Genomic DNA, 26203 nt, shown 5'->3' with positions numbered 1-26203 from the left:
TAGGATCCCCTTATTAAAAGAGTGATTATGAATACAAGCAGTGGGCTGTTCTGATGAAGGTGGAACCCGTGGGACAGCCCCGCACTTTATTGAAACACACTAAAAAAAAAAGAACATATGACAAGCAGCGGAGGCTGTTGCAGGGGAGATCCAGAGATGGGTAGTGGGGTGGTTTGCTGAGTGAAAGAACTATTGTTGTCACTGACACACTCATTTTTTTATGTGACAACAGTTCAACATATTGTTAAATGACAGTGACTTTCTAGTTCCTCCTTGTAGAATTTCCCTATTTTATGTAGTGGCAGGATATCTCCACCAAGCTATGCAATACCAATGTAATGTTAATAGAAGAACAGTCCTTATAAGGGCATTTATTAGCACAGCAGACATATGACAAGCTTAAATTTAAATGATATTTCTTTATTCAAAAATATTATTTATCATTTTTCATGATTTAGTGTTTTACAAAAAAAAAAATGAGAAAACTAGTAAAGCAAATTTATGTTTAAAATCATAAATTCAGTTTGTTATTTAGCTACTAAATAAAACGTTTTTGACAGATTTATGAAATATTTCTGTTATATATAGATTTTAAAGTTCTTAGAGATTTGTACGTGACGCAATGAAAACATTGGGTTAACAAAATATTACAAAAATATATTAAAGTAAGGCGTTTTGTTATTTATCTGACCCTCACCGTCGTTCTTTCTGTTTTATGTGAAAAAAAATAATATATTTAAAGTTATAAATGTTTCAAATATATATATATAACTCTGTTTTTAAATGTTGCTTTAACATTTGACAAGGAACTCAGCTTTCATGACTCCAAAATTAGCGCAGTTTCAGACTGTTTTTCATTTTCATTTCCACAAATCCACAATAATCTTACAAACAGAGACTTTCCAACTGTAGTGTGATGTCAAGGTTTAATCAAAAACTGTGGAATTTAACATTGACCCTGGTTAGCAAAATACATTTAATGTGCTTCTGTGCTTCAACCCCAGATGTGTGGAACCGATTTCAAGGCATAAATGGAAAAAGGAGAGGACAACGAGGCGTCCTTCATACCAAATTTGTCCTTTCAAAGTTTAACTGGATATTGTCGACCATTTATCATCAACCAAAAAACTTTTTCTAACAGCATTATCCTTTTAAAGCAAACCCAGATACATACAATTTTATAAATAATACATATTAATTAGATCCTAATGGTTCTAATTGAGTGGTTATAGACAAACAGATTAATTTATGTGACATATGGCTGAAGGTGCACTACAGAGCCCTGGTGGGTTTTAGACTAAGCCTGGGATACGGTCCAAACTAGGTGGTGGACAGAAAAATCATTCATCATGGTTTCAGCTCGAGGGGCTCACAGGGCCAAAGACCTCTAAACAAAGTCATACAAGTATTCTAGCTGTCAGTACAGGACAGCTTGAAATATAGTACAATAATCCCATTACCATGGCTCACCGAGTTTACTTCCAGTCATTCAGTAAGTCAGTTAGGTCATGGGCTTTCCCCTCATTCCCTCTGGATTAGATTAGATTTCTTTTATCTCTGTACTGGTATGTCTTTATATCCCCATGTGTATTGCTGTCCAAAAGCTTGGAGTTTTTATTATGGTTAGTTACACGTGCTACACGATGGCCACTAAATGTCATATTTGTCCTCAAAGAGTTCTCACACAGTTTAATAAAATAAAAGGTTAAAGGTGTTTCCAATGTACTGCAAGTCTTTGGACATGAAACCGAGTGTAAATCGTGTTGGTTTACCTGCATTTTAAAAAGGAATTGATTATTTATCCACTTATGGTTCTTTAAAGAAAACAAAAAGCATTTTATTCGAAGAAGTTCTGTCTCATAAACAAGCTTTTCTTTTCTCTCACTTACTGTGTAAGTAAGGGAAATATCACATTATAGGTACTTCCCATGTTGTAAATCATCCCCCCTTCATGTTTCCAAATATTAAAGGAAATATGGAAATAAATCTTGACTGAATCTTGCTTTAACACAAGCGTTTCATCTGAACTTAACTTTGTGTCACAGGGTGGGAATTCCCCACTGATCAGTCAGTCTACAGTGGAATCCCTCTTTGGGAGTAATGCTTGTTTGGGTTTAAGGAGAGTAAGAATAGAAACAGTGAAAGAGGAGAGAGGAAGAGAAAGAAGCATCGCGAGGGCAAAAGAAAGAGTGTCAAATCGTGTGATTGCCATAAGCACGTGAAGTCATTTGACTTTTTAATATGTCATCTTTTCTCTTAATCTTTCCAGATAATTGTTACAGTTTTTTCATAACATTGAGAGCTTTTCTTGGTGAGGCTGTGGAGCTAATAAAGCCAACGGGTGGAGACAGGGGGGTTGGTTTAAACAACCCCCACAGTGGTCACAACACAAAGTGCCTCATTGAGCAGATGTGGTGTGAGAGGGCCGCGGCTGCCTCGTCCTACAGCATGCCCTTGTTCTTGTTCTGGAGTACAAACATACTTGTACATACTGGTGGGAGGATTTTCAGTATCTTGATTGTCAAACAGAATTTAGAAACTGCATAGTGAAAATAAAAAAAGATTAAAAAAAAAACACAACCACTTCATTTTAAAGCAGGAAACATTTTTCGAACAAGGCCTAAATCCTACTCTGTGATCCTGTGAGCTGCTGGATCAGGAGATTAAACCCACACAAAGATTGATTTTTTTTTCTCCTACCCAAATCGCCACATTTCAAAGAGACAATTTACAAAACACACACTGCATATTTCCCTTGTGACTTTCGCACACTGTAACGATCACATGTAGAGCTTAATCTGCACTCAGGAACCACGCGGGATTTTTCTATATGGAAGTACTCAACCATGAAAGTTCATGTTGGAAACACGATGATGTAATCATATGATAAAAACATTCTAACAAATGAGAAGTTTTGTTTTTGAGTTGTCATAGTGGTTGTTGAGTAAAACTTTTCCTATTTTTCCTTTTTAGTTTTTTTTCGAGGCCACGTGGACAGTTTCAGTTGTCCTAAAGCCTGCTCTGGTTGAGCCACAGAACTCGCATGTCAAAAGATTAAAGATTTCTGTAAAATCTATTAAGGTGTATGAGGGGAAGATGACTGAAAGCTGACTGCGATCGCTTTGTAGATGTAAACTGAAGATGCTGAACTACAAACATGATGTAATGCTTGATAATAACTAATTACAGGTTATTATGGTTTTATGAGTGGTTTTCTCCTCTGCGTGTTTCAGCTTTCATTTCTGATAATAATAGATAGATAAAACTGCTGCTGCATCACTCTGCCATGGATGACACTGCTCATTTTTCTCTTTAGCGCTTGAGTTGCTCACGTGAATGACCTTGATCAGCTGCCTCATGAGTGAAGGGTTAGTTAGACTGTATGCCTACAATGATCACATTTAAAAGGGATGAGTTGTCCCTTCCATCATACCCTGTATCACATGAGTGTTGCTGACTCCAGTCTGGTCACATCAGTTGCACGTGCTTCACTTTACTTTCACATCATATATATAATGATGAATCGGGCACACATGTCAACTTTCCTTTGAGTTGCTGCTATTCCAAATCCAGATTCCCACACCTAATAATTCTCATCCCTTTTAAAAATTTCTATTTGGAGCCGCACTACATCATCTCCCTCACATCACTGCTTTCTGACCATCTGTTTCCCTGTGCCGTTCATTTCTGTCTAGTCAGCAGAGTCTCCTCCTACCAAAGACATTAGTGGATTAACAGTCCCTCACACAAGGTGTCTCCACATAATTCAAGGGTGTGGACATGCTTTCTTTAAAAGAATTAAAATGCTGTCTTTTTAGACACTTACAAAGTAACAAAAAATAAGAAAAGATGAATAAATAATAAATATCCAGTGACAATGTTAACTATTGAAATCACAGTTTAGGGCCATAAAAGGACTTCATTGCTTTTCCAGTGTGACAAGTGACAAGCTGCATCACTTTGATGTATGTACGCTGCAGGCATTGCTCACTGCTCAGCATCATCAGGGATAAACCGTGATGAGCCTGGTTATTGCTAGTTGTTAACAAAGGTCCAGATGTTGTTGCTGCTATTTTTAGAATACCTGCGTAACTGTGTAATCCTGCGGGGTGCCATGATCCTGACTGAATTTCATTTTCTGGAGGGTAGGGCATTATATAAAAAAAAGCAAAGCTGGCATCTGGTGAACAGTGATCCATTTTATTAATTTTCCTTGTGAATACGAGGGCATGCTTTGAAATAAATTCAATTAAGCTGCTTTTTTGTGACACTTTTTATGGGCCTCTTGTGTTATTGTTATCAATCTTATCATTTATTTACAAAGTCTGACTTAGTTCCTCTAGCTTTAGATCTTTAAGCTAGATTTCTTTCTATGAATGAGTTTCTTTCTTAATGTGTAGCAGTGTGATAATGTCAATGGTTGCTTCTCCTCTCTTGGAAAAAAAAAACGTTCTGAACTCATGAGTTGTCACATCCTTGCCTATTTATATTACTCTTTAAAGAGCACAAAGAACACTATATCTGATGATAAAGTCACACCTGTGTGATATGACATTAAAACGGCAATAAACTGCAGGTGATTGCATCTTTGGTATTTATAACTGACGGAAACACACACACACAGTGCACCAAGGGGGTGTTTTGTTTTGCTCTGTCTCACATGTTTGTTGTTGCGTGGGCACTGTATCTAGTTCCTCTATACTTAACAAACAGGAAGGTGTGTGTATTCAGTGTGCGTTTGCATGCATGCGCATGTCCATGCACGCATACACCACAGGATGTTAAACTTATCTTTCCACGAAGTAAAACACAACTGTAGACCCCATGACTCTAAAAATAGTTTTTCTGTTTCCACGTGTACGCATGAGTTTTTTAAAGTGTGTGTCTCGAGTAAGCGCAGGCCCCTCACGCAGATACACTCAGACAATCGAAAGATGATAACAGTTCTGACTTGGCTTACAGTGGAAAGCCATCTGGACAGTTATGTTATCGTTGGCTGCAAACTTGCATCAGTTACCAAAAGATTGAAACTACACTGACTTGGCTTACTGCATGTAGGCTGTTACCAGTAAAGGGTTTTAACAAAATTGTTTCGGATTTACAGCCATTTTATACACAGCCCCCCATTTTCAGAAACTCAAAACAACTGTACAAACGAACATCATTTAACATCACTAAATAGTGCTGTTTACTGCTACTGCAGCTAACTTAGGCTGCTACTTAAAAGCATGCTCTGCTGGATTGTGAGCAGGTGACTGACCTGACCACTGAAAAATGTATGTGCCTTCAGGTTGCTTTTGCATTATGTTTTGGGTCATTATCTATTTGTGAAGCATTGTCTCCTCAGTTTTTAAGTATTTTGTGGAATCTGGGCAGTCTCTTCTATCTGTAGTCACATCATCAAAAATAAACTAGTGAAACATTTCCACTGGCAGGCATATAAGCCCATGCCATAACACTACCTCCACCATGTTTGACAGATGCTATACTTCAGATCATAAGATTATTATTATTAAGTTCATCTTGGTTTCATCTATTTAAAGAATACTTCTCAGAACTGTGCAGGCTCTTTTAGATAAACATGTTCTTAAATGTGACCGGTGGTTTGACATATGAACCACCTTCAGAGTTTTCTTCACTTGGTTAGATGTGTGAAGCTGTTTTTCTTAACCATGGAAAATATGTCATCATGTGCTTTCACTGTTTACTGTGGCCTCATGACTTTTTTGGTGTTGCTTAGCTGGCCAGCGTAAGCTGACTATACCAGAATCTCACTGCTGGGCTCAATTTAGTTTTAGAGTTTAATAACGGCCTCCCTCACTTGTGTTGAAACTCCTTATCAGTCAATTCTCCAATTAATTTCGAGCCACTGAAAACAAGGGGATGTTTATAAGAACACATGCAATTCCCACACATTCCTAAAAATACAATTTATATCAATTAAAGCTGAAAGTACGCACTACAATCACATTTCGTTTGTTTGACTTAAAATCCTTTGTTGGTGTACAGAGCCAAAATTACAACAACAAAACACTACACTACGCCAGCTGTAGGATCTGTTTGACCCCCACACGATTTATGAGCTATGATTGACTGATAAAGGAGGCAGAAGGTGGCAGGATCATCAGTCAGCACATTCATTTGACTGAACCAAGCACTTAAAAAGGATATGGCATGGAAACAGACACTAAAAGCGGTCCAACAATTTATTTATTTTTTTAGATAAAACGATATACCAGGAGCTTGGAATTTTACCAAAGAACTATGATGATAAAATAGATCACAAATGGGGGGGTTGACTTGAGCCTCAGAAACAGGTTGTGGGACACCTGAGATACTGAGATTTCTTGTGAATAGATGATGCTTCCTGAGAGAGACATAATCTGCAGGGTCACAGAGGTAGATGGGAAAGCAATAAACATAAGAAATCTGGGAAATGACTATGCAGGCCTAAACAATGCATTAGGATGCACCAGTTCTGAACCAAAATAAAGCCTGAGAAGGGAAAAGAGCTATGCAAATGACTCAGAAACATTTGTTCTCGAGAGGAAACCAGTGCTAGCTGAGAAACCCTAGTCCAGTAACACTCACAAGGACTTTGGCTTGTGGTCTTGGCAGCAATTCACAAAGAAAGCCTATTGCAATGTCTCTCTCTCTCTCTCTCTCTCTCTCTCTCTCTCTCTCTCTCTCTCTCTCTCTCTGTCCCTTTTGCTCCCACACACACAGGATGAAGGGAGACCGAGGAGAGAGAAAACTCCTGGGAAAACAGAAGTTACTAATTAGGTAAAATTGTCCCACAGCAGTTAGATGTCTGGCCAAATTCTTTCCTTCTCTTTCCCCTCATCTGTCCTCCCCGTCTCCAGATGTTTGACTTCCTAAGCTTTAGTGCTGTTTCATGTTGTCACTACAGGGGATATTATGGCTGATCATTAGTGAGTATAAATAATGAGCCCCGCTGAGAGAACAAAGACGCAAAAGAATGATGGTGTCGAGAAACAGGAAGAGCATTTTAAGCCTGAGATACAGGAAACATGCGCTCATACATTTCAATGCTCCATGTATGTTAACAAAAAACAAACAAACAAAAAAAAACAACCACAGTCTTGGAACAGGCAGTCTATCACAGACTAACATAGCCATTTACAGACAAGGGAAACAAAGGATTCAGTAATGTATCCGCTCATAATAAAAAGATAATTAAATAAACATAAAACTCTGCTGTACCAAAGAAAGACTCTACCTTGATGAGTAATTTTATAGCTTTTGATTACTCAACTTCTGTAATGGGGAGTGGGGAGAGGCTTATGTATGTTATCTGCCTTTGTTAAATGTTTAAGCTACTTTATCTCCACACATGCAGCCTCTGCACCACTCTACCAGTCTATAACCCATCCATGACACATGATGTGGTTAGAATACACGTTGTATTCAGAGCTCACAAGTCTTAATTCTAGTCAATGATTCAATAGTCTTGGAGACAATTTTCTTTCTGAAGTGCGTGATGATTCACTAAAGTGTGGCGAGAGCATTTCATTTTGGCAGCAGAAGAGTGAATAAAACATTGCGCTTTGTGCTGTTAATGGGAAACACAGGGAGAATCATAAAAGGAAACACACATTTCCTGTAGGACTGGTGTGTTACGTACATCGGTGTGTGTAATGGACTCAGTCTGGCCTTAACAGGCAGGAATGTGACATCAGCATCAGTACCCCGCATGACAGATAACCCACAGCCGACACACACGCACTCGCACACATCACAGCCAGAATACGATGTGGCTAAGGGTCACTGAAAAAGCAACAGAGGAAGGGAAGGACATCCCTTCCTTTCGCTCATTTAGCTGTGCCACCCACTTTGCCATGCCTCACATACCATCCTTCAAAGATTTTATGGATCACAGTAGTGTTGTTTTTTGTCCCTGTAAATGTGAAGGGGAAAAGCAATACCACAAAAAACCCCAAAAAAGCAATCCTGACAGGAAATCACTTCTATTTCAAAAGTCAACATGGTGTAAAACTGTGAGCATCACATACATTGACATACTACCTCGCAAAGCTAATATTTGCTTTTCGGCACTCATATTTCTCCATGTGCAAAGTGAATAAAACAGCCTGAAGCTCTCAGAAGGAGACGTGTTTGTGTAAGTGTGTACGTGGAGGTCGAGGAATGGAAAAAACTGGAAAAACTCTCAGTAGTATTTCGTGAATGCTGAAAGACACAGTCGATCTGGATAACTGAGCAAGGTTTAAGTACTCATAGTGACCAGAGGCCAATGGCACACATGTCATTCTATCAGATAAAGAGGGCCTATTAGCTGTTCAAGCCTTTTATGTTTAAAAAATGAATATGTTTCAAGTCTTCAAGTCTGTACTGTTTAATCATATAGCGATAAAATCGTGACGTTTATCATTATATATACTGTTTATATTTTGTACATACAGTAGTACGGCATTTTATAAACAGGAAGTTGGATAGCAGGGAGTCCCACCCCAGCCCAGACTGTGGCCTGTCACACATATGTAATTAAAACCAGTTTTTAGTAACATTTGCGTAACGTGACACATTCAGCTGCACATGAAAGAATTGCTACCTGAAGTTGCACTAATGACTTCACAGCCCAAGCCTTTGACTTTAATGGTATTAAAAAAATAAGAAAACTATGCACACCTTTCTTGCACATAATGTGACATGCTTGACAAGTTTTAACAATGATGTGAGTCTCTCGTGCACGTCATAAGTTGTCTTTATCTGAGGCTCTCAGCCAGGTCGTATTGTACCTACTCTGTCTAAACGGCAGATAACAACAAGTATTTAATCTAAAATACTTCTGTGCATTTAAACGGGAACCCTAAACTGGCCCGGAAGACCATTAAGTGGCTTATGTTGGGACCTTGTGTAGAAATGTCCTATTTAACGTGCCAAAATATTAAGCATTTTGTATGTGAAGTATACCGCATAACTCCTGGTACAGCAGTTATGATAACCAGCCAACTCAGCAGGGGGTTTGGAGTTCTTTCTTTAGTGCGTGTCATGTGATATGATAAGGAACTCATGCACTTTAGACTGCAGACACTGTTTATTTAATGAAATTATTTTTAAACGGTGTAAAACATTTTGGGGAACTCACTCAAGAGTGTCTAAAATATTTCCGGTTAGATCTGCAGGGTAAAGGCGACCAGGGTTTATTCTGAAGGTCCTAAAGAACAGATTGTACCTTCCTGTCAAGCAGTCGGTCTACTTTATTTTGCAGTGTCTGCCAAGATCATGAATGCAGTTCCTGCATGTTTTTCCCATTTTTCAGAGATGGAAACATTTAATTCCACTAGGATCTGTCTCACCTGGCCTGGGATCTGCCTATACTGTGTGCTGTGGTGTCATAAATCATTTGATAGCCAAAACACAAAAACATAATTCCATACAAGAGCTTTTGAAAAACAGCAGCTGAAAAGTAGAGATAATAACACTGTAAGGTTTCAGACACTGTTCTGACGGCCAGTGTGGGTCCAGTCTTTGCTAACACACATAACAGTTACTGGGGGTGAAGAAGATGTGATGCATTGTGCCTTATTGCCTATCCTAATGAAGTGACAATCCACAATCAAGTTTATAGCTTTCTGAAATGATACTTAGCTTATATCAACTCATTTGCAAAGAGTCTACAAAAAACAAACAGATAATTTAAAAATAGTAGCAGAAGAAGAAGAAGAAGAGATATTTGAGTCAGCTCAGATCTGAGCCGTCATTTTATGACTTCATCTGGCTGCCCATGTGATTTTACATATTGATTGTTTTAACCCTCTTTAACGCCAGATCTATTCCTGGCAGAATGAATAGATCCGGTGTTGTGCTCAGGCAGCAGAGCCAGATGTCCGCCTATATGAAAGAGGAAGCTCTGATCACTGTGTGTTCTCTAGGGTGAAAAGGCATTTATTTAGTTATAGATTAGAAAGTGTTGGATGAGTGTAGTTTATACTATAAAGTGCTTTGACTGGTAGCGGTAGAAGGAAGATCATAGGATTTTTCAAACCTGGCATCCAGGACGAGCAATTCAGCTTCCATCCTGTCCATGAAACAATGGACTAGCCCCCCTTGAGGGACTTCAGGAAGAGAGTTTGCCTATTTATTCAGCCACAGGGCAAAGCTTTTGATTTACATACTGTCACTTATGGTTTCAAGGTTTGAAAGGGGACCGAAAGAATGATGCTGTATATACTCTGACAACAGGTTTACAAGAGATGGCAAAGGCAATTTATTATCTGGCTTAAGAGTAACTAGAAAATGTGGTTAGAGGGGAAGTCGTCACGAATAACCTGCTTATGCAGTTGCTACCACAAACACGAACTTTGGACGCACAAACTTTAAAAACAAAATAAAATAAAATCAGACATTTAGCAAACGCTAAGAAATGAAAGTTTCATATTGTTGTTATTGTAGTAAATAAATATATTAGATGTTTCCAGAAAGATATGATACAAATATTGTAAACGTCTCCCTCTCTAGCATTTACGTACGATGATGACAAAGGGGCAATCGTGGCTCAAGAGTTGGCAGTTCGTCTTGTAATCAGAAGGTTGCCGGTTCGAGCCCCGGCTCGGACAGTCTCAGTTGTGTCCTTGGGCAACAACGACTTTTCACCTACCGCTTACTGGTGATGGCCAGAGGGGCCCGATATGGCAGCCTTGCTTCTGTCAGTCTGCCCCAGGGCAGCTGTGGCTACAACTGTAGCTTGCCTCCACCAGTGTGTGAATGTGAGAGTGAATGAATAGTGGAATTGTATAGCGCTTTGAGGGTCTCGAAAAGCGCTATATAAATGTAATCCATTATTATTAAAGGTGTGCGTTTGGTAATGACTGCTACATGAGTCCTTTGTTAAAAATGCCATTCGTTTCAACAAAACCCATACATTTCTCAACTTTAGTGCACCGTCAATATAAAAATGCAACAATAAACTGAAGTCATTTTCAATAAACTTTATTTTTGTCCCATTTTTCCCCCAAAATACATTACAAAAAAAGTGATCGGAATTGAACGTTTACTTGTGTCAAGACCGGAACATTTGCACAATAAATAAAAAACTATGTATAAATAAAAAATAAATAAACACGACATTATGTGCCAAAAAAATAAAGACTCTTCTGAATTGGCAGATGGCTTTCACAATGTTGAGTTTTCTGAAAACACATGTACATAATACTTGCATTCCAGGTCACAGTTTTTAGGATACAACTCTGGGTCAAGAAAGCAATGTAAACCGATCAGGATTACAGTACAGTACGACAGAGTACAATGTTTTCTTTTTTTTCCCCTTAGTAGATATTATTGGAATATATACTTCTAACAGTTGTTCTAAAAGCTTATACCAGGTAGTGAGAGTGTAGTGCTATTGGACTTACTTTTAAACTTGGTGCAAAGTCCAAAAGTAAATCCCACCTGTAAAACCCATCTCAATCTTGTTTGTAGCCAGCTTGACATTCACAAAGGGCTGTTATTGCACTAAACAGGCATCCCTCAGAAAGGCACTTTTACCCCCCTTTCCCCCACCCCATTATCCAACCAACAGTTCAGCTTCCCAGCACGTGTGGAGCGCACATTCACCTACTGTGTGTGAATTTTAAAAAGTTGAATCTTTTGTTTTTTCCCCTTTTTAAAAACAAACGGAAAAGTTGAAATGCTTTTTGGTATCTAGTTAAAAGCAAATAAAAAAAGCTAACAAGTGGTAAAAGGCTTTGTACGCCTGATGAATTTACAGAAGGAAAAAACAAGAAAGTGCAAAATCGTGTTTACTCCTGCAGCCCCAGTAGTTTGTTATGCACCACATCAGTGAAATTTGGTTGCAATTTAAAAGAAAAAAAAAAAAAAAAAAATGATGTTGGAGCAGAAGAAGCAATGACTCCCAAACTTAAGCATCACCATCATCAAATAAGGCCAGGCATATTTGTGCGTGTGAGGTCAAGATTGTAGTGTGATCCTATAGCTGGCTCTTTCCATTTTTTTAAAACAAATTTGAAAAAAAAAAAACAAGTGTACACCATGGTACCACAAAAAAAAAAAAAGAAAAAAGAAAAAGACAATGAACCAATTGAGGGTTTAGGGGGGGGGTCTCTCTCTAGTCAAACCATACCTCTTCACAAAGCTTCTTTGCTGAAAGATCAGTTGGAGTGCAAGAGAACGGTGTGAAAGACCTTGCTGCTAAAATACTTTTGGAAATCTGAGCATTTCTGCTGCAGGATTATCTCCATTCTGAGCAAAAGGGACAATTTTAGTGTTGAGAAATGTTTAAGATACCATGCCTGGGTGATGGGCTATCAGGGGAGGCTGAAAGCTGTAGGGTTGGCGGATTTGAAAGGCCCAAGACAAGAAGAGGTGCGTTTGAGTGAAGGAGGAGAACTGGGTGGGGTTTTTTTGTTTTGTTTTTTTTGTCTTTTTTTGTTTTGTAGGAATCTGCCGATGAGGGATCCATCATTTCAGGCCATGTATGAGTCTTTATTTTAGGTATCAATAGCTTCCAGGTGGATACCTTTGAGGCTTAGCTGGATAGGCACAACCCCTTGAGGCAGATGCTGCTTTGGGCAACTCCCTGACTGCTTGACATTTATCAAAATCAGTCAGTTTGATAAATCAGCTGCCTAGGCACTAAGCCAGACAAGAATATTGCTCAGAGACGTTGAGCATCCTTTTCATCCGTCACGCATATGAACACATTGCCTTGCTTGGCTATGCCTTGAGAAACTGTATCAACCAGTCAGGTTGCCTCTAAGGCATCTGTCACTCGGGTAGCCTGGGAGGCACTGAGCTGTGCTCTCAGGCATCAGTGTGGTGCTGGAGAAGCTGGACCACATATCTAAGGCGGTGCCGTAGCTCAGATGTGCAGCCCATTTCATTCAACATGCTGAGGAGGTACGTGCACGAGGCACGTTCCCGACTGATATAGGTGAGCAGGTAGGCGTCGTCAGAAGACTTGCACAGGATGATTTTGGTGTGGTCTGTGTAGAAGTTAACCTAAAAAGAAAAAAGGAAGGAGAATTATAATCCAGCTGCTTTGAAAAAGTAGTTATGTAGACTCAGTGTCCCATGACTGGTTTTATTAATTTAATTATACAAACCTGTAGAGTATCATTATTGAAGAGCATGACAAGAGCATGGTCAGTCTTCACCCACTGGAGGAGCAGAGGAGGAGGAGCTGAGACATGTTCCTGACAATGCAGATCTCCACCCTGAGGAGGACAGAAATTATTTAGTTTCATTTGCATGAGGTCATAATCTCTTCAAGTGCCCTTTAACAGGTTTATGAAGGCACAAATCCTGGCTTACAGTTGTCATTAAATGCAAGTCAGTCACTCTAAGTAATGGCTGAAAACTAATGGGTGCTTTCCTACCTCCATTAGGTTCTCCTCCATGTAGTTAGCCATTAGTTCAACTATTTGTTTCTGGTTGCGCAGCTGCTCAGGTAGAGAGTTTGAAGGGAAGCTGAAGTGTTTGTTGTTGGTCAAGCAGTAGTGGACAGTCCTGTTTGGAAGAAGGGGGGAAAAGTTAAAATTAAAAATTGAAGATGAACTTTGACATCTTTTCCATTAACACCATTGAGCCTAGTCACTAAGCAACTGACAATAAGCTCTAAGCACTGTGTAAATGTTGACATGACATCTTAATCGGTTGATTTTAAAGTACTTACTTGCGCTGGTCACAAAGACTGAGATGTGTTCCCTCATTGAAGAGCACGCCTACGTTTTGGTTTGAGAGCTGGTAGCCAAAGCCATACTTGTTGGAGTAGTCAACCCATTTAGTCACCCACAGGAAGGACTGCGGACTGGACAGGCAGGGTGGATTCCTATTGGCTGAAGAAAAAGGTAAATAAAATAAAAAAAATGAGGATTAGTGAAATAATCTTAATTCAAAAAGTCAAAACATTATGTTTCTCTTAACACATAAAGTGTGTCTCAAATAAGCAGAATGAGTCAGCAGAAATTCTGAGGATTCAAGGAAAATATCCAGCTAGTTAAATTTAATGATTCTGCTGCATTTTGTAATCGTGGCAAACAGCAGAAGGACATTTTGCTTGATTTTATTCCTCTTTGGTCCACTCAAGTAATCCCACAGGGACAACAAAAAAAAAAAAAATAATGGCTGAGCTACAATCTTATGCATAAACATACCTGCAGGCATGGTGGCCAGGCAGTTCGTGAGAACTTTCAGGGCAGAGTCGGCAACAGCTGCAGGGGTCAGCACATCCTCACACGCTGAAGGGAAAAACCAACCAAAACGAGCAAAAATGAGAAACCCTGATTGCAATCAGCCACCACAACAAACACCAAACGTGTGTTCATAAATAACAAACAGAAACTTACGTTCAGTGCTGCTGGCCATGGTGCCCTTAAAAGACCGGGAAATGGACTTTCTGGATTCCTCCTCAGCAGGAGTCTGCTCCAGAGGCACAGAGCTCACCAGCTGACCGGTGGGAGACGTCACCTGAGCAACAACGAAACATGCGATTAGCACATGATGAGTAAGAGCAACAAAGTGAAAGAGCAGTGTGTCACATGCCCGAAAGGGTAACCAGAGATAAAAGGGAATGAGCTCCTTTAATCCTTGCATGCACACTTTTGCTGTGTCAGCGCTGAAGCTCATTTATTCAATTTCTGCAACATCTTAGACTAAATGCAGTGCATCTCGTTGCCACTGCAAGGCGGGGGAACTACTTTCAGCTGCACGGTTTCCCTTTGTACACGTTGCAAGCATGCTGCAAGCTTGACACGTAGTTTCTAATGTCACGTTACCACAAGCGCTGCGCGAGTAGGTTTGTTTTTTCCCGCCGCAAACAGACAAACATGAAAACAAGCTAAAATGAGCACTACTTTCAGAGTACACTTGTACAAATCTATATTCATCTGCGCTTATTAATGACAATCTGGTTCCTCAGGACAGGCTTCTTAAGACAGACAAAGGAAGAGTCATGCATGACAGCAAAAACTGTAGCTCCTTTTTGGCTCTATAAATAAACTAGACGAGCCTGATTGGGATCGGCCAACTGAGCATCCTGCAATTGTGGCATATACTCTAGGTTCTGTTCAGTCTTTTTAAAACAAATACGTCATGTCGTTACTAAGCAGAGAACATTTATCCCCCCCTCTAAGTGTGCAGTAACAGCTTCTTCAGATTCTTCTGATAACAAAGTACCCTAACAAACACCCAGATGAGCTTACTAGAGCTTATCAAGTTTCAAAAGCTACCACCAACAGACTGCTACATTTCTTCTGGTCTGAACTAGTTTCTTTGTCATGCATCTTACATTATTCTGAAGAAAAACTAATTTAAAACAACGCATCTTTAAAAATTAAGACATCTTTTCCACCCCATTTCTTTAACAGTTCCTTTTTCTAGGGCACTTTTACTATTTAAATGAGCATGCTAATGGAAAGCAATTCTCAAATGTAATGGAGGCTGTATGCTATTAAAATATGCATTTTGTGTTTTCTCCAAGCCTTTAGAACGGGTGTAATTGCATGTGAACTGTGTGCATAACTGGCTGGAATTACCCAAATCAAGGTAAACCAGGTCAAAAATTTCTCACAGAGGAAAGAGAGAGAGGAAAAAAAAAAAAAAAAAAAAAAAAAAAAAGTACCTCATTGGGTCCCACTGTTTTGTAGCTGATCTGCCGGTTGATGGAACATTTAACGATGCCCGACACCAGCTTGGAAATATCCTTGTCCTCTTTGTCCTCGCATGGAATTTTTTCCACTGTGAAAACACGACACACTGTAGTCACAACAAATATGTTTAAAGGCAGGACTGTTTAAATAAATACAGCAGCTCTTGGATATTCTTAAAACGAAATCTGAAAAACTAACCCCCCCCCCCCCAATCGCTCGTGCTGCTTGCTCACCTTTTGCTTTCTTCTTTCCAAATAGGCTTTTGGCCATTTTAGTGAAGAATTTCTTGGCAGGGCTGGGAGGGTGTAGCTCTGGCACCATTGTACAGCTGCTGGGGGGAAGTTTGTCAGGAGTGAAACCCTGAGAAAGAGGCAAAGGTGATGCATTAAAAAAAAAAAAAAAAAAACAGTGAGAAAAACTGAAGAGGTTGGAGCGTGCCCACTCTGTTCTCAGTTGAGATAACAGATCAAGCACTGACATTTTCACACTCCTTCACCTCAAGATAAAAATGTCACAACTGTGTTTCGTAACACTGGCAAGAAATTTCCCGAAGGTCAACATACTTTGAAGAATTCGTGGTTGAGGATCTGATCCAGCGTGAGTCTGTCACTGGGATTCTTCTGCAGGATGCCTGAGATGAGTTTCTGAGCAGCAGGGGAAAGCGTGGAGGGCAGGTTGTAGCGAACTTCTTTAATACACTTGTACGTCTCTTTCAAGTCGAGCGTCTCAAAAGGAGGGTTTCCACACATCAGTGTGTACCTGTGAGAGAGTAATCAAGGCAACAGTGAGTCAGCTCAAAAACAAAAGTGAGTGATTTAGAGAAAAAGAAGAAAAAAAAAAAAAAAAAGTCCCCACTTTCCCGACTGACTGAGACGAAGTGACACCAAGGTCAAAATCCCCCCCAACACACCCTCTATGAAACCGGGATAGTTCTTATAATCATCTTAAAGTAAAAAGACTCACATGACACATCCGAGGGACCACACGTCAGACTCTGTGCCGTGGCCCTGTCTGTTGAGCACCTCAGGAGCCAAGTAATTGGGAGTCCCACAGATTGTTCTAAGAAAAACAAAACAAGAACCATATATGGGTAAGATGTAATGCTTCAAACATTTAAAACTGGTTTGGTTTCAACATCAGGCATACAGGTAATGTTTGAAATATTTTTTCTGTCACTCTCAGTCTTCTGGTATTCCACAGGAAACTGTCTAACAGGAATTGAAACTGTGCTCTAAGCGGTACTTTCAACTGTCAGTTGGAAACCGGTTTAGTTAGGTACTTGCAGGAGGAAAGTTGTGGGAGGAAGATTATGCTTAGTAACTGATGTAATGGTTTAGGTTGAGGGTGCTTGTGCTAAAATAGGCCATTAAAAGTCAGATTTTTAAAAGATACATCTGAGATGGGGCTAAAAATACTCATAAAAAAAAAAAAAAAGGTAATATGGAGAGACCTTCGAGAGCTTTGTTTCATTATAACAATCATCATTACAGTAGTATGATCTATGGGCCCCAATAAGCTCCTTGGTATCCTCCAGCAGATAAACATTTTAAGCAATTAACTTACTTTTTTCTTTGTTCAACTGTCTCCAGCTTGGCAGCGAGGCCAAAGTCTCCCAGCCGCAACTCCATGTTCTCATTGATGAAAAAGTTCCCTGAAAGAGACAAAAGCATTTGTCCGGTCAGCATTCCACAGATGACACGCATGCTCGTCCAAAGTCACAGATTCCTGGGATGCTTTGTGTATGCGTTAAGCCGCATTTTCAACCACGTACCTAGTTTGAGATCCCTGTGCAGGATTCCTCTGCTGTGGAGGTACTTGAGGCCGGATATGATCTGTCTGAGGTAATAGCGCACTTCAGGCTCTGTGAGTGTGTGTCTCGCCTTCCAAATGTGTGCCAGGGACTGCAGAGAGAGCAATGAGTGAACCGTCAACCCTGCATCAGTGAGTGGGACTGTACAAACACTGCTAGCACACATGCATCCCTGCAGCTGCATAAAAGAAATCTTTTTTTTTTTTTTTTTTACATTCACTAGGAAAACAGTAAAAATCTGCCAAGACCCCTTTTAAATATAGCGTGCAAAGCAGCACTGTAGGGTAATACAAGAAATAGTGCAAGCAGAACACAAAGCAGCGCAGACTGTTCTAGAGTTCTGAAGTCTCACCTTCCGACTGCACAGCTCGAGGAAGATGTAGATGTTTTCTTGGTCCTCGAAATAGTGGGAGAATTTCACCACATGCTTGTGTGACAGCGTTCTGTGCAGCTCGATCTCGTTCGTAATCTGTCAACATATGACAACTCATCAATCGGTGAAGACGTTTCAATGTCCCAAAAGAAAAAAAAAAACAACAACCCAGACACTGATTTCCAGTTATGCAAGACACGGGAGACACAAAGATTGGTGATCATGTACCTTGTCTCTCTGGTGTGGTTTGGACACCCTGCTCTGTGGGATCACCTTCACTGCATACATTTTGTTGTTGGACAGGTCTGTCATCTCATAGCATCGAGCAAAGCCGCCCTTTGGGGGGAAACAAACAGAATGATCAATTTACACAAGCAGCAGGTTTAAAACCCACACACTCAGTCTCAAGGCAAGTCTGACCTGAGGATAGGTAGCAGTCAAAACAATTTCAGGAACAATAATCGAGGTAAGATTAAAGACATAAAAATGATTGTCATGACCATAAAACGATCCATCTGATGCCTCAGGCATCTTTTATTGGCTTGTATGCGCAGATATGATGAAAAACATCATCCCCCAGATGCGTTTACTGCCGCTTATACAGACATTTGTTCTTTTCCCCCCCTTCTCTCCAGGATGTGATCAAGACTACACATGCTCGGGTACATGAAGGATGAGGCAGCCTGAGCTGCTGCATTCATTAACCGTGAAACTGGCGGAGACGTTTCTAGCTCTGCGGCAGGCAGAGGAAGGGAAAAAAAACTGGCTGCAGCACATCGATACGACCAGCAACACGTTGATAAACTCGCTTCCATAGACACCGTTTCAAAAAGCGATGCTGATGCATCATCATCATCATCATGAGGGGCAGAAATTATGCTGTGGTCAGACAAGCGTGTCTTTGGTTTCACGGCAGGCCATTAAAATACGAGAGGGGGCTGTAAACGTTCATCATCGGTGGAGAATTTTTTTAATTATTTATTTATTTTTTATGGCTAAGCATGTGTGCGCACCGGAGCTGGGCACACCTTGCGTCTGATTCATTCAGCACTGACGAGAACAGCAAGGAGGGGAACGGGGGGGGGGGGGGAATTGGTCACATCCACCACGAGGTCATTCTCTATTCCCGCATCACAGCACAAGCACACCTGGAACATGGCTCATAGTGATTTTAAACAGTAAGAGAAAACAAAAAAGGAAAGGTGGGGAAATAAAATCTGCCCCAAACTGCGGCTAATTAATTCAGATTCTAGATCCATCTGCCTCCTCAGTCAAAACCGACGCAGCGACGCACAGACACATGGAAAAGGAGAAAAGGGGCGAAGAAAAATGTATGAAATGCGCGTACCTTTCCCAAAAGCTTCCCTTTAATGTAGGACCTCCCAGTCTTGAGATCCGTCACAACCTGAGCCAGCTCCGGTTTGGGTTGATCGTGTTTATTCCTGCTGTTTTTCGCCGGGGCAGAAGTCTGTTGGGGTCCACCACGCTCCGGAGCAGGCTTAAATAAATCCGCATTCATGGTGTGGCACGAAATCCGCTGAGCCGCGGTGAAACAGCCGGTACTCATTTATCACAGCGGAATAAACGATCGACTCGTACGTGTCTCCGTGTCGCTTAAATATTTCTTCTTTTTTCCGTAAAAGTGCCAAGTGCGTCTTCACGGTACGTCCGTCTCTTTCAATTTTATCCAACTGGTGTGGACGAAAGGCGAACCCTGGCTATATAGTGGCACCGACGTCACGGAGTCGTGGGCGGGCAGGAGGTGGTGCATTGGTGGAGAAACTCCAGATGATTTGCTCAGACAGAAACTCAATCAAATATTGATGTGGATTTTTTGAGAGGAAATATGAATGAAAGAGCTGATAAAAAAAGAGTCGCTTGGTTTTGGCTCAAGTCTCTGAGACTGCTGGGAGGCCAGTGACCCGGACAGTGTTTTAACCCTTTATATACAAAAAGCCACTTTATGAAAAGAGGTAAGTAAGCATGTAGGGAGAGAAGAAAGTTTTTAGACTTTTGTAATTTAAAGGAGACTTTGTTAAGAAGAACAAGACTTAAACGCAGGAAAAACCTTTTACTAGGAAAGTGTTTCATTAGATATAAGATGGGGCTGGAACATATCATTTCCATTCTGCAAATAAATGTATGAATCAGTTGTTAGGGCTCCACAGATTATATATATATATTATATGTGACCATATTCTTACAAAGAAAAAAAGTGTTATTCTACTAAAAAAAAAAATTCCAAAACTTTCAAGGCTCCTACAGTAAAATCCTGGCTTAGATTTCCCCTGTGTGCAGTCCCCCCGGAGAAAGTCCTGAATACGGCTGCCACCTGGTGGTCAAAACGTGAAGCTCTCAAGCTCAGGTCTGTGAGGACTTGAATGTGCAGTATAAATGACTTATGAAAAATATTTCTCTAGTGACACAGTAGTGGTCAGTGATAAAGCTAATGTGCTTTCTTATTTTTTAAAAAGGTAAAAGAAACTAAAGAAAAGAAAAGCCTGCTCTAACAGCATTCGCACTCGGCTTTGCAAAGTGGCCTTCGCCCTTAATATTTGGCAGTTTTGTCCAGTGTTGACTGTGCAAATACAGTAATAAAGACCTGAAATAAAAAGTGGGCCTACTATTAATTCCAATTCTGGACCATAGCTGTTGGTGAAGGCCTGAAGAAAGCCTGATGCCTGATAGAGAGGTCACCCTCTGTTTGGTGCTCTTTGTTTTGACCATGATGGGCCTCAAGGACAGCCCAGCAGCTTCTTCATAATGTTGATACTGTGCATCTTTATCTGGAGAGTAGATGAGACACCTGAGGGAGTAATGCAACTCTGTGACACTAGAATTTCAGAATGGCTTGACCATGCTTACGGTAATATCACCACACCTTGCTAGTAAAGGCTTGGACCCCCTTTGCCTTCAGAATGGTCTTAATTCTTCATGGCACAGATTCAACAAGGTGCTGGAAACATTCTTCAGATATAAATCTTCTGATCCACCAGATCCCAAAGGTGCTTTAGACTGTGGATTCCATTGGAGATATGGTGCATTATCCTGTAGGAATCAGCCCTTGGAAGACATGTCCACTGTGGTCATAAAAGGATGCACAATAGGAGGCAATCTGTTATCCATTTTTGGTGAGTCGGTGTGAGCTGTAGCTACACCTTCCTGTTCTTAGCGAAAAGGAGCAGCAGTAAGTGTGGTCTTCTGCTGCTGCTGCTTCAAAGACGGCCGTTCACAGACGCTTTTCTGCCTCGATCATAATGATATTTTAAAATTATTGTCACCTCAAACACCATACCATGTCAAAAGTCACTTTAATCACCTTTCTTCCCTGTTCTGATGCTTAGTTTGAACTTCAGCAGGTGGTCTTGACCCGATGCCTACATATCTGAATGGAGATGCTGCCAAACAAGTGGGTAATTAGATATGCACGTTATCGAGCAGTTAATAACCATGCATTTAATAGTGGCCAGTATATGCATATTTTACACAACCCATCCATGTCTCCAGGACAATTACTTCTGCATGAGGCAAATCACATCTTGTAATTTCATAACACATCTAAGATACGACTCCGTGAAATATTAACTGAGAAGGCTAGCTGAAAACGTCAGCCAGTGGATATAAATGGCAATAAAATGCTTAATAACTTTTTAAATCTAATTTTAAGCTTGAAAGACAGATGGAAAAACTCTCAGTTCAACAGCTGTATTTATGAGAGCAGAGAACAACCAGCAACAGTGAGAAAACACATTTTTCACGTCGGAAAAAAAATCTGCAAAAATCAGTCACATCAAGTATTTCAGAACATGTAACTTAAAAAAAGGATTGTGGAAAATGTAGTTTTAAACATACCTGCATGCAGTAAAGTATTACACTAGGCTGACATAAGATAGTTTACTGTCTTTGTATGCTACGTGACTTATTTGTGGATTTACAAAATCATACAGCTGATGTAAAGATTAAAAAAAAGAAAGAAAACTATCCTCTGGTTTACTTCATAAGTAAGAGAACTTTGGCAAATTTATAGCTGACAAAAAAAAAAAAAAAAAGAAAAAAAAAGAAAAGAAATATTTGCCAAGTTAATCTGTACTGATTTTCAACTACCATTGAAAATGAACAATTACATTTACCCTTGTCCAATTTAAACCACAACAAGACATTTTATTGAAACAAGCCAGGACAACAAAAACAAGAGCTGTGAAATGACTGAGCAGTGGTCCTTTAACTCTTTAAGTGCGACTTCACAAAACACATAGGGGAATGTATGTAAGTGGGGAAGCAGACAACATTTTCCCTGCTTTCTACCCACAGGTTGGACTCTTAACGTCAGCTGTGATGAAATGTGTGCGTTCTTGCAGTCTTCAGGTCATCACGTGATGGACTCCATCCTTTTGCTTGTGTGACAGATGAGTTGTAGCCCATCACTAAGAACACCAGCAGCCTGGTTTTCAAAGCAGGGCCAAATTGAGGCCATCCCGAGCTTAGACATTACTTTAGACAAATTATTTATGAGCGGTGTATGTAGACTTTACTTTGAATAATTAAGTCATGCCTGCTTCAACCTTTGGAGCTCTCATTTGGTCCTGCTGTGGAAAAGTGGCAATATTTAATAGTCCATCATCTCCTCTCCTCTTAATTTCTTCTCTTGGGACTCTGTCCAAGCTTTGTTGATTGTTCTCTTCATCTCGTCGTCTCCCTCTGCATAAATCTTTTTCAACACATTCATCAGGCCCTCGCCGGGGTCAGCATTATCGTCAAGGCTGGGTTTTCTGTAGAAAGGCGGCAGGAAAATACTTTAATGGTGCAAACAATTCTTTGGATTGCTCTCATGTAGTATGTGTGCACCCAATCACTGCACTGCAATCACAGTGGCTTGAGACACAGCACTGTTGCTGCACTTTATTTCACAAACTAAAATCAATAAGCACATTTCTAACTCACTCTTTCTCTTTAGACTGCTTTTCCACCGCCGTTAGACAGTCCCACTTCTTTGTTGACTGCTTCTTGCACATGACCAAGACCATGTCTGTTTTTATCTGTTGCAGAGAGCAAAAGACAGTTTCAGAGTGTGGACAACAGACTGGCAGCTCAAATCAAAGACGAAAAGTGACAGGAACACTGACACTGCATTTAACAAGGTTTACGTATAATCACAATAGCCACCTTAATAAGTTAATGCAGTATATTTAAACTCATGGCTACAAGCTTAAAAATAGGGTGTCTGCTGCCCCCTAGTGGCCACACATAATTTTGTTTTAACTTTAAATGTTTTACTTTATTTGGCTCTTCATTGATGCTTACTTTTCTCTGACAAACAGGTCAATCACTAAGAATCACTACTCCAGTTTTTCACTGCAAAATGACTAATATTTCCTGAAATCTTAAAATAAATACAAATAAATGCATCTATTTAAAATGATGCACAAGGTACCTTTTCACCTGCTTTCTTAGCTATATTGATGCGTACATGATTTTATTTATTTTTCCATTACTCTTCATCAAGCAGCAAGCTTACATTACAACCATCTAACATTTTTCTCTGGTTTAAAAGAGATTTAGTGTGATGGCTGCAGGAGGCAACATGGCTTAGAACTGTTGATATGATGCAGAATATGCAAAGGCAATCTTAAAAAATAAAAACTTTGATTTGTCCTGCCACAGAGCTTTTGAGTAGCACGGAGTGGCTGCCTGTCAAGTATTACCCTCTTGACAGACAGCAGAGGAAACCTGCATTATGCACAGCTTCATGCAAACTGATGTTTTAGCTGTGAGAGAAGGAGAGAGAGAAGAAGTATATACTGCAAGTATTTGGCCGATTACTGGCCTGCAATATCAGAGACCTACACAGTTTTGTGAAATATGGGGATAGTCTGCTGAGAGAGATTGCAACACTGCTTCCTAAAGCACACCCACTCATCTAAGATGACAAAGACTTTTGACCCAAAGCCAGCAACCGATTTCTGAAATACAAACATCTCATGGCCGCTGGACTGAGGAGAAGAAGCTGAGTAAGCAGAAGATGATTTGTTTACCTTTTTGTAGCTGTCCTGTTCATTGATTGGATACAACAAGTTCAGAACTGTCATTTCGTGGTTTTTGCCATCTAGATCCTTCACCAGCACAGAAAATGACCTGCAACACAGACACGGGGCAAATTCACGTGCACTGATAAGGGAACAGGAATGTATAAACAAACCGAACACTATGCTGATTATCAACTCACCGTTCTGTAAATTTGACCTCCACATTTTCTGCTGATATTTTGTGCACATCTTTCAATGCCAGATAAATTTTGACAAACTTATCTGACTGGTCCCATGCTGCAGAAAAGATGATACACATGTGAACAATTTTGAAATACTGTTTTTTCCCCTCCCCAGCTCTTGAACGCATCTTAACCGCTTGGTTTTCTCAGTAATGTTTGATAGTGCTACTCGATAACTGCCCCATACCATAGCTGGTAATCTTGACAGTGTATGCTGCCTTAGTGGCTGCAGATGGGTCTGCCTCCTTCCTAGCCTGTTGTTCTTTTTGTTGTCGTTTAGCTGCGAGCTCCTTCTCCACCTTTTTCTGCTCCTGTTTAAGCAGATCCTGAACTCTTTTCCTCTCTGCCTTATCCAAGAGGGACCCCAGCTCCTGCAAGTCTGCCTCCAACTGTTTAATCTGTATGAGGGGAACAATACAATCACTGAGACATGCACATCCACTAATAGAGTAGTGCTGTCGGTTTGAATCCATCTACCAAACATTTGTTTAATTAAAAAAAACAAAACTATATAAGTAAATAAATGTGCAAAAACTAACATTTCATTTCTAAATAAAAATTTCTATTGTAACTTAATAATAATAGTAACATCTCCAGACAGCTAACAGAGAGACCGAGTAACTACCGTACTGATTTGTTTAGCAGCGCAGTAGTTGTTTTACACTGAATGATGTTGCTAGAATGTTCTGGTAGTCCACTAAAAGCTAACAGCTAAGTTGGGCCGCGAGCTACTGGCACCCACCGCCACGCACGACTACCGACTGTAATCGTATTTGCCAGACAGGCGTTTTGTTTTAGTTTACAACTGTAACGTTACCCTGGAGAAAAAAAAATTAATAAAAAAAAAATTATCAGGCATCACGCAGCTGCTCGCAACGGGTTGATAGGACTGACGTTAGCAAGCATTGCACTGATTTCACTGTATCTATGTAAATCCAGCTACCTCAGCTAAACCTTAAAAGATGCAGTTTTGCTGAACACTAAACTGAATGAAACGATTCTGCTCACCTGTTCGGTTAAATCCATTCAGGCTTATCAGTATCAGCTACACTATGAAATGCCGTTGCGGTTCTTCTTCACTGCTCTCAGACTACTTTCCAGCGGCGCTTCTTTCCAAAGCTCTTCCGTCTTCTTCATTTGGCAATTTGCAAGGCCGATTACAGGTGTGCTACCGCCACCTACTGTACTGAAGTTTAATCATTGCTAAACAGCAAAGTGTCCTTGTATGTAGAGCATGACATGAATTAAATGAACCGTTTTAAGGTAATTTCAACTTTTTTACTGAACCTTTTAATGTAAAATCAAATGAATGTTACAGTTTGCTGGCTTTCAACAAACTTGCACCACTTTAAGAGACACATTCTATTTAATTGCATTATATATACGCACATTGGCCACTCGATCCTTTATCTGCTCATTAATGCAAATAACTAATCATGGCAACAACTCAGTGCATTTAGACAAGCAGATGTGGTGAAGATCAAACTGAGCACAAAAACAGGGAAGAAAGTTGATTTAAGTGACTTTTGTCTGAGTCTACTGGGACTGCTCTGAGCTGATAGGAAGGCAACATTAACTCAAATAGTCACTCATTACAATCATGGTAGAAAAAGCAGAAGCAGCATCTCTGACTGGATAACATAGAGGAAAATTTGTGTTTTGAATGATATAACCTCTATTAAAAACATGAACATAAGTGCACTCACACACACACACACACACACACACAGGTGTACAAGCAGGTACTCACAGACACACACCATCTTGGTTGGCTGCTGCCTCTAAATGTATCATGAATTATTAGTACTGTAAGCTGCTTAGCAACATTCACTATTTATTATTTACTGTTACTGATGCTTATGTTGGTTGTTGCTGTGGTTTCCCTACTGTGTCGTCTTCTTTTTCTCTCAGCAGGTGATCACGCGGATTTGCATCATCTTTTCTCTCTCTATCCCTCTTCTCTATTTATCTTTCCCTCTCCTTCTGTTAATTCTCTTCCCAACCTCTCTTTCTTTCCCTTTCCCATCCCCTGGTCCTGTCTGTTCTGATTGTAATAACTCAAAATGAAAAATTAATTAATAACAACAACAAGAACAATAATAATAATA

The 26203-nt window shown here is 40.1% G+C and overlaps 2 protein-coding genes across 2 annotated transcripts; both read right to left on the bottom strand.

Moving 5' to 3' along the window:
* Positions 1–10955: 10955 nt before the first annotated feature.
* plk3 (polo-like kinase 3 (Drosophila)) lies at positions 10956–19533 on the bottom strand. Its single transcript, XM_040021770.1, has 15 exons — positions 19179–19533; positions 18059–18166; positions 17810–17926; positions 17419–17548; positions 17211–17298; positions 16611–16706; positions 16211–16406; positions 15881–16007; positions 15620–15735; positions 14346–14466; positions 14154–14237; positions 13673–13835; positions 13377–13506; positions 13104–13214; positions 10956–12999 (listed from the first exon to the last, which is right to left on the bottom strand). Exons 1-15 carry the CDS (start codon positions 19395–19397, stop codon positions 12802–12804), a joined length of 2004 nt encoding a protein of 667 aa, XP_039877704.1. The 5' UTR covers positions 19398–19533; the 3' UTR covers positions 10956–12801.
* Positions 19534–21265: 1732 nt separating this feature from the next.
* LOC120727487 (calcyclin binding protein) lies at positions 21266–25243 on the bottom strand. Its single transcript, XM_040021771.1, has 6 exons — positions 25104–25243; positions 24283–24493; positions 24054–24150; positions 23863–23962; positions 22772–22866; positions 21266–22599 (listed from the first exon to the last, which is right to left on the bottom strand). The coding sequence occupies exons 1-6, from the start codon at positions 25119–25121 to the stop codon at positions 22437–22439; spliced, it is 684 nt and encodes a 227-aa protein (XP_039877705.1). The 5' UTR covers positions 25122–25243; the 3' UTR covers positions 21266–22436.
* Positions 25244–26203: the final 960 nt, after the last annotated feature.

The sequence above is a fragment of the Simochromis diagramma genome, unplaced genomic scaffold (genome assembly GCF_900408965.1).
Source record: "Simochromis diagramma unplaced genomic scaffold, fSimDia1.1 OVJJ01000205.1, whole genome shotgun sequence".
In the NCBI taxonomy this organism is placed as follows: Eukaryota; Metazoa; Chordata; class Actinopteri; order Cichliformes; family Cichlidae; genus Simochromis; species Simochromis diagramma.
Note: the sequence above shows the minus strand (reverse complement) of the source record. Positions and strands in the feature narration are given on the sequence as shown.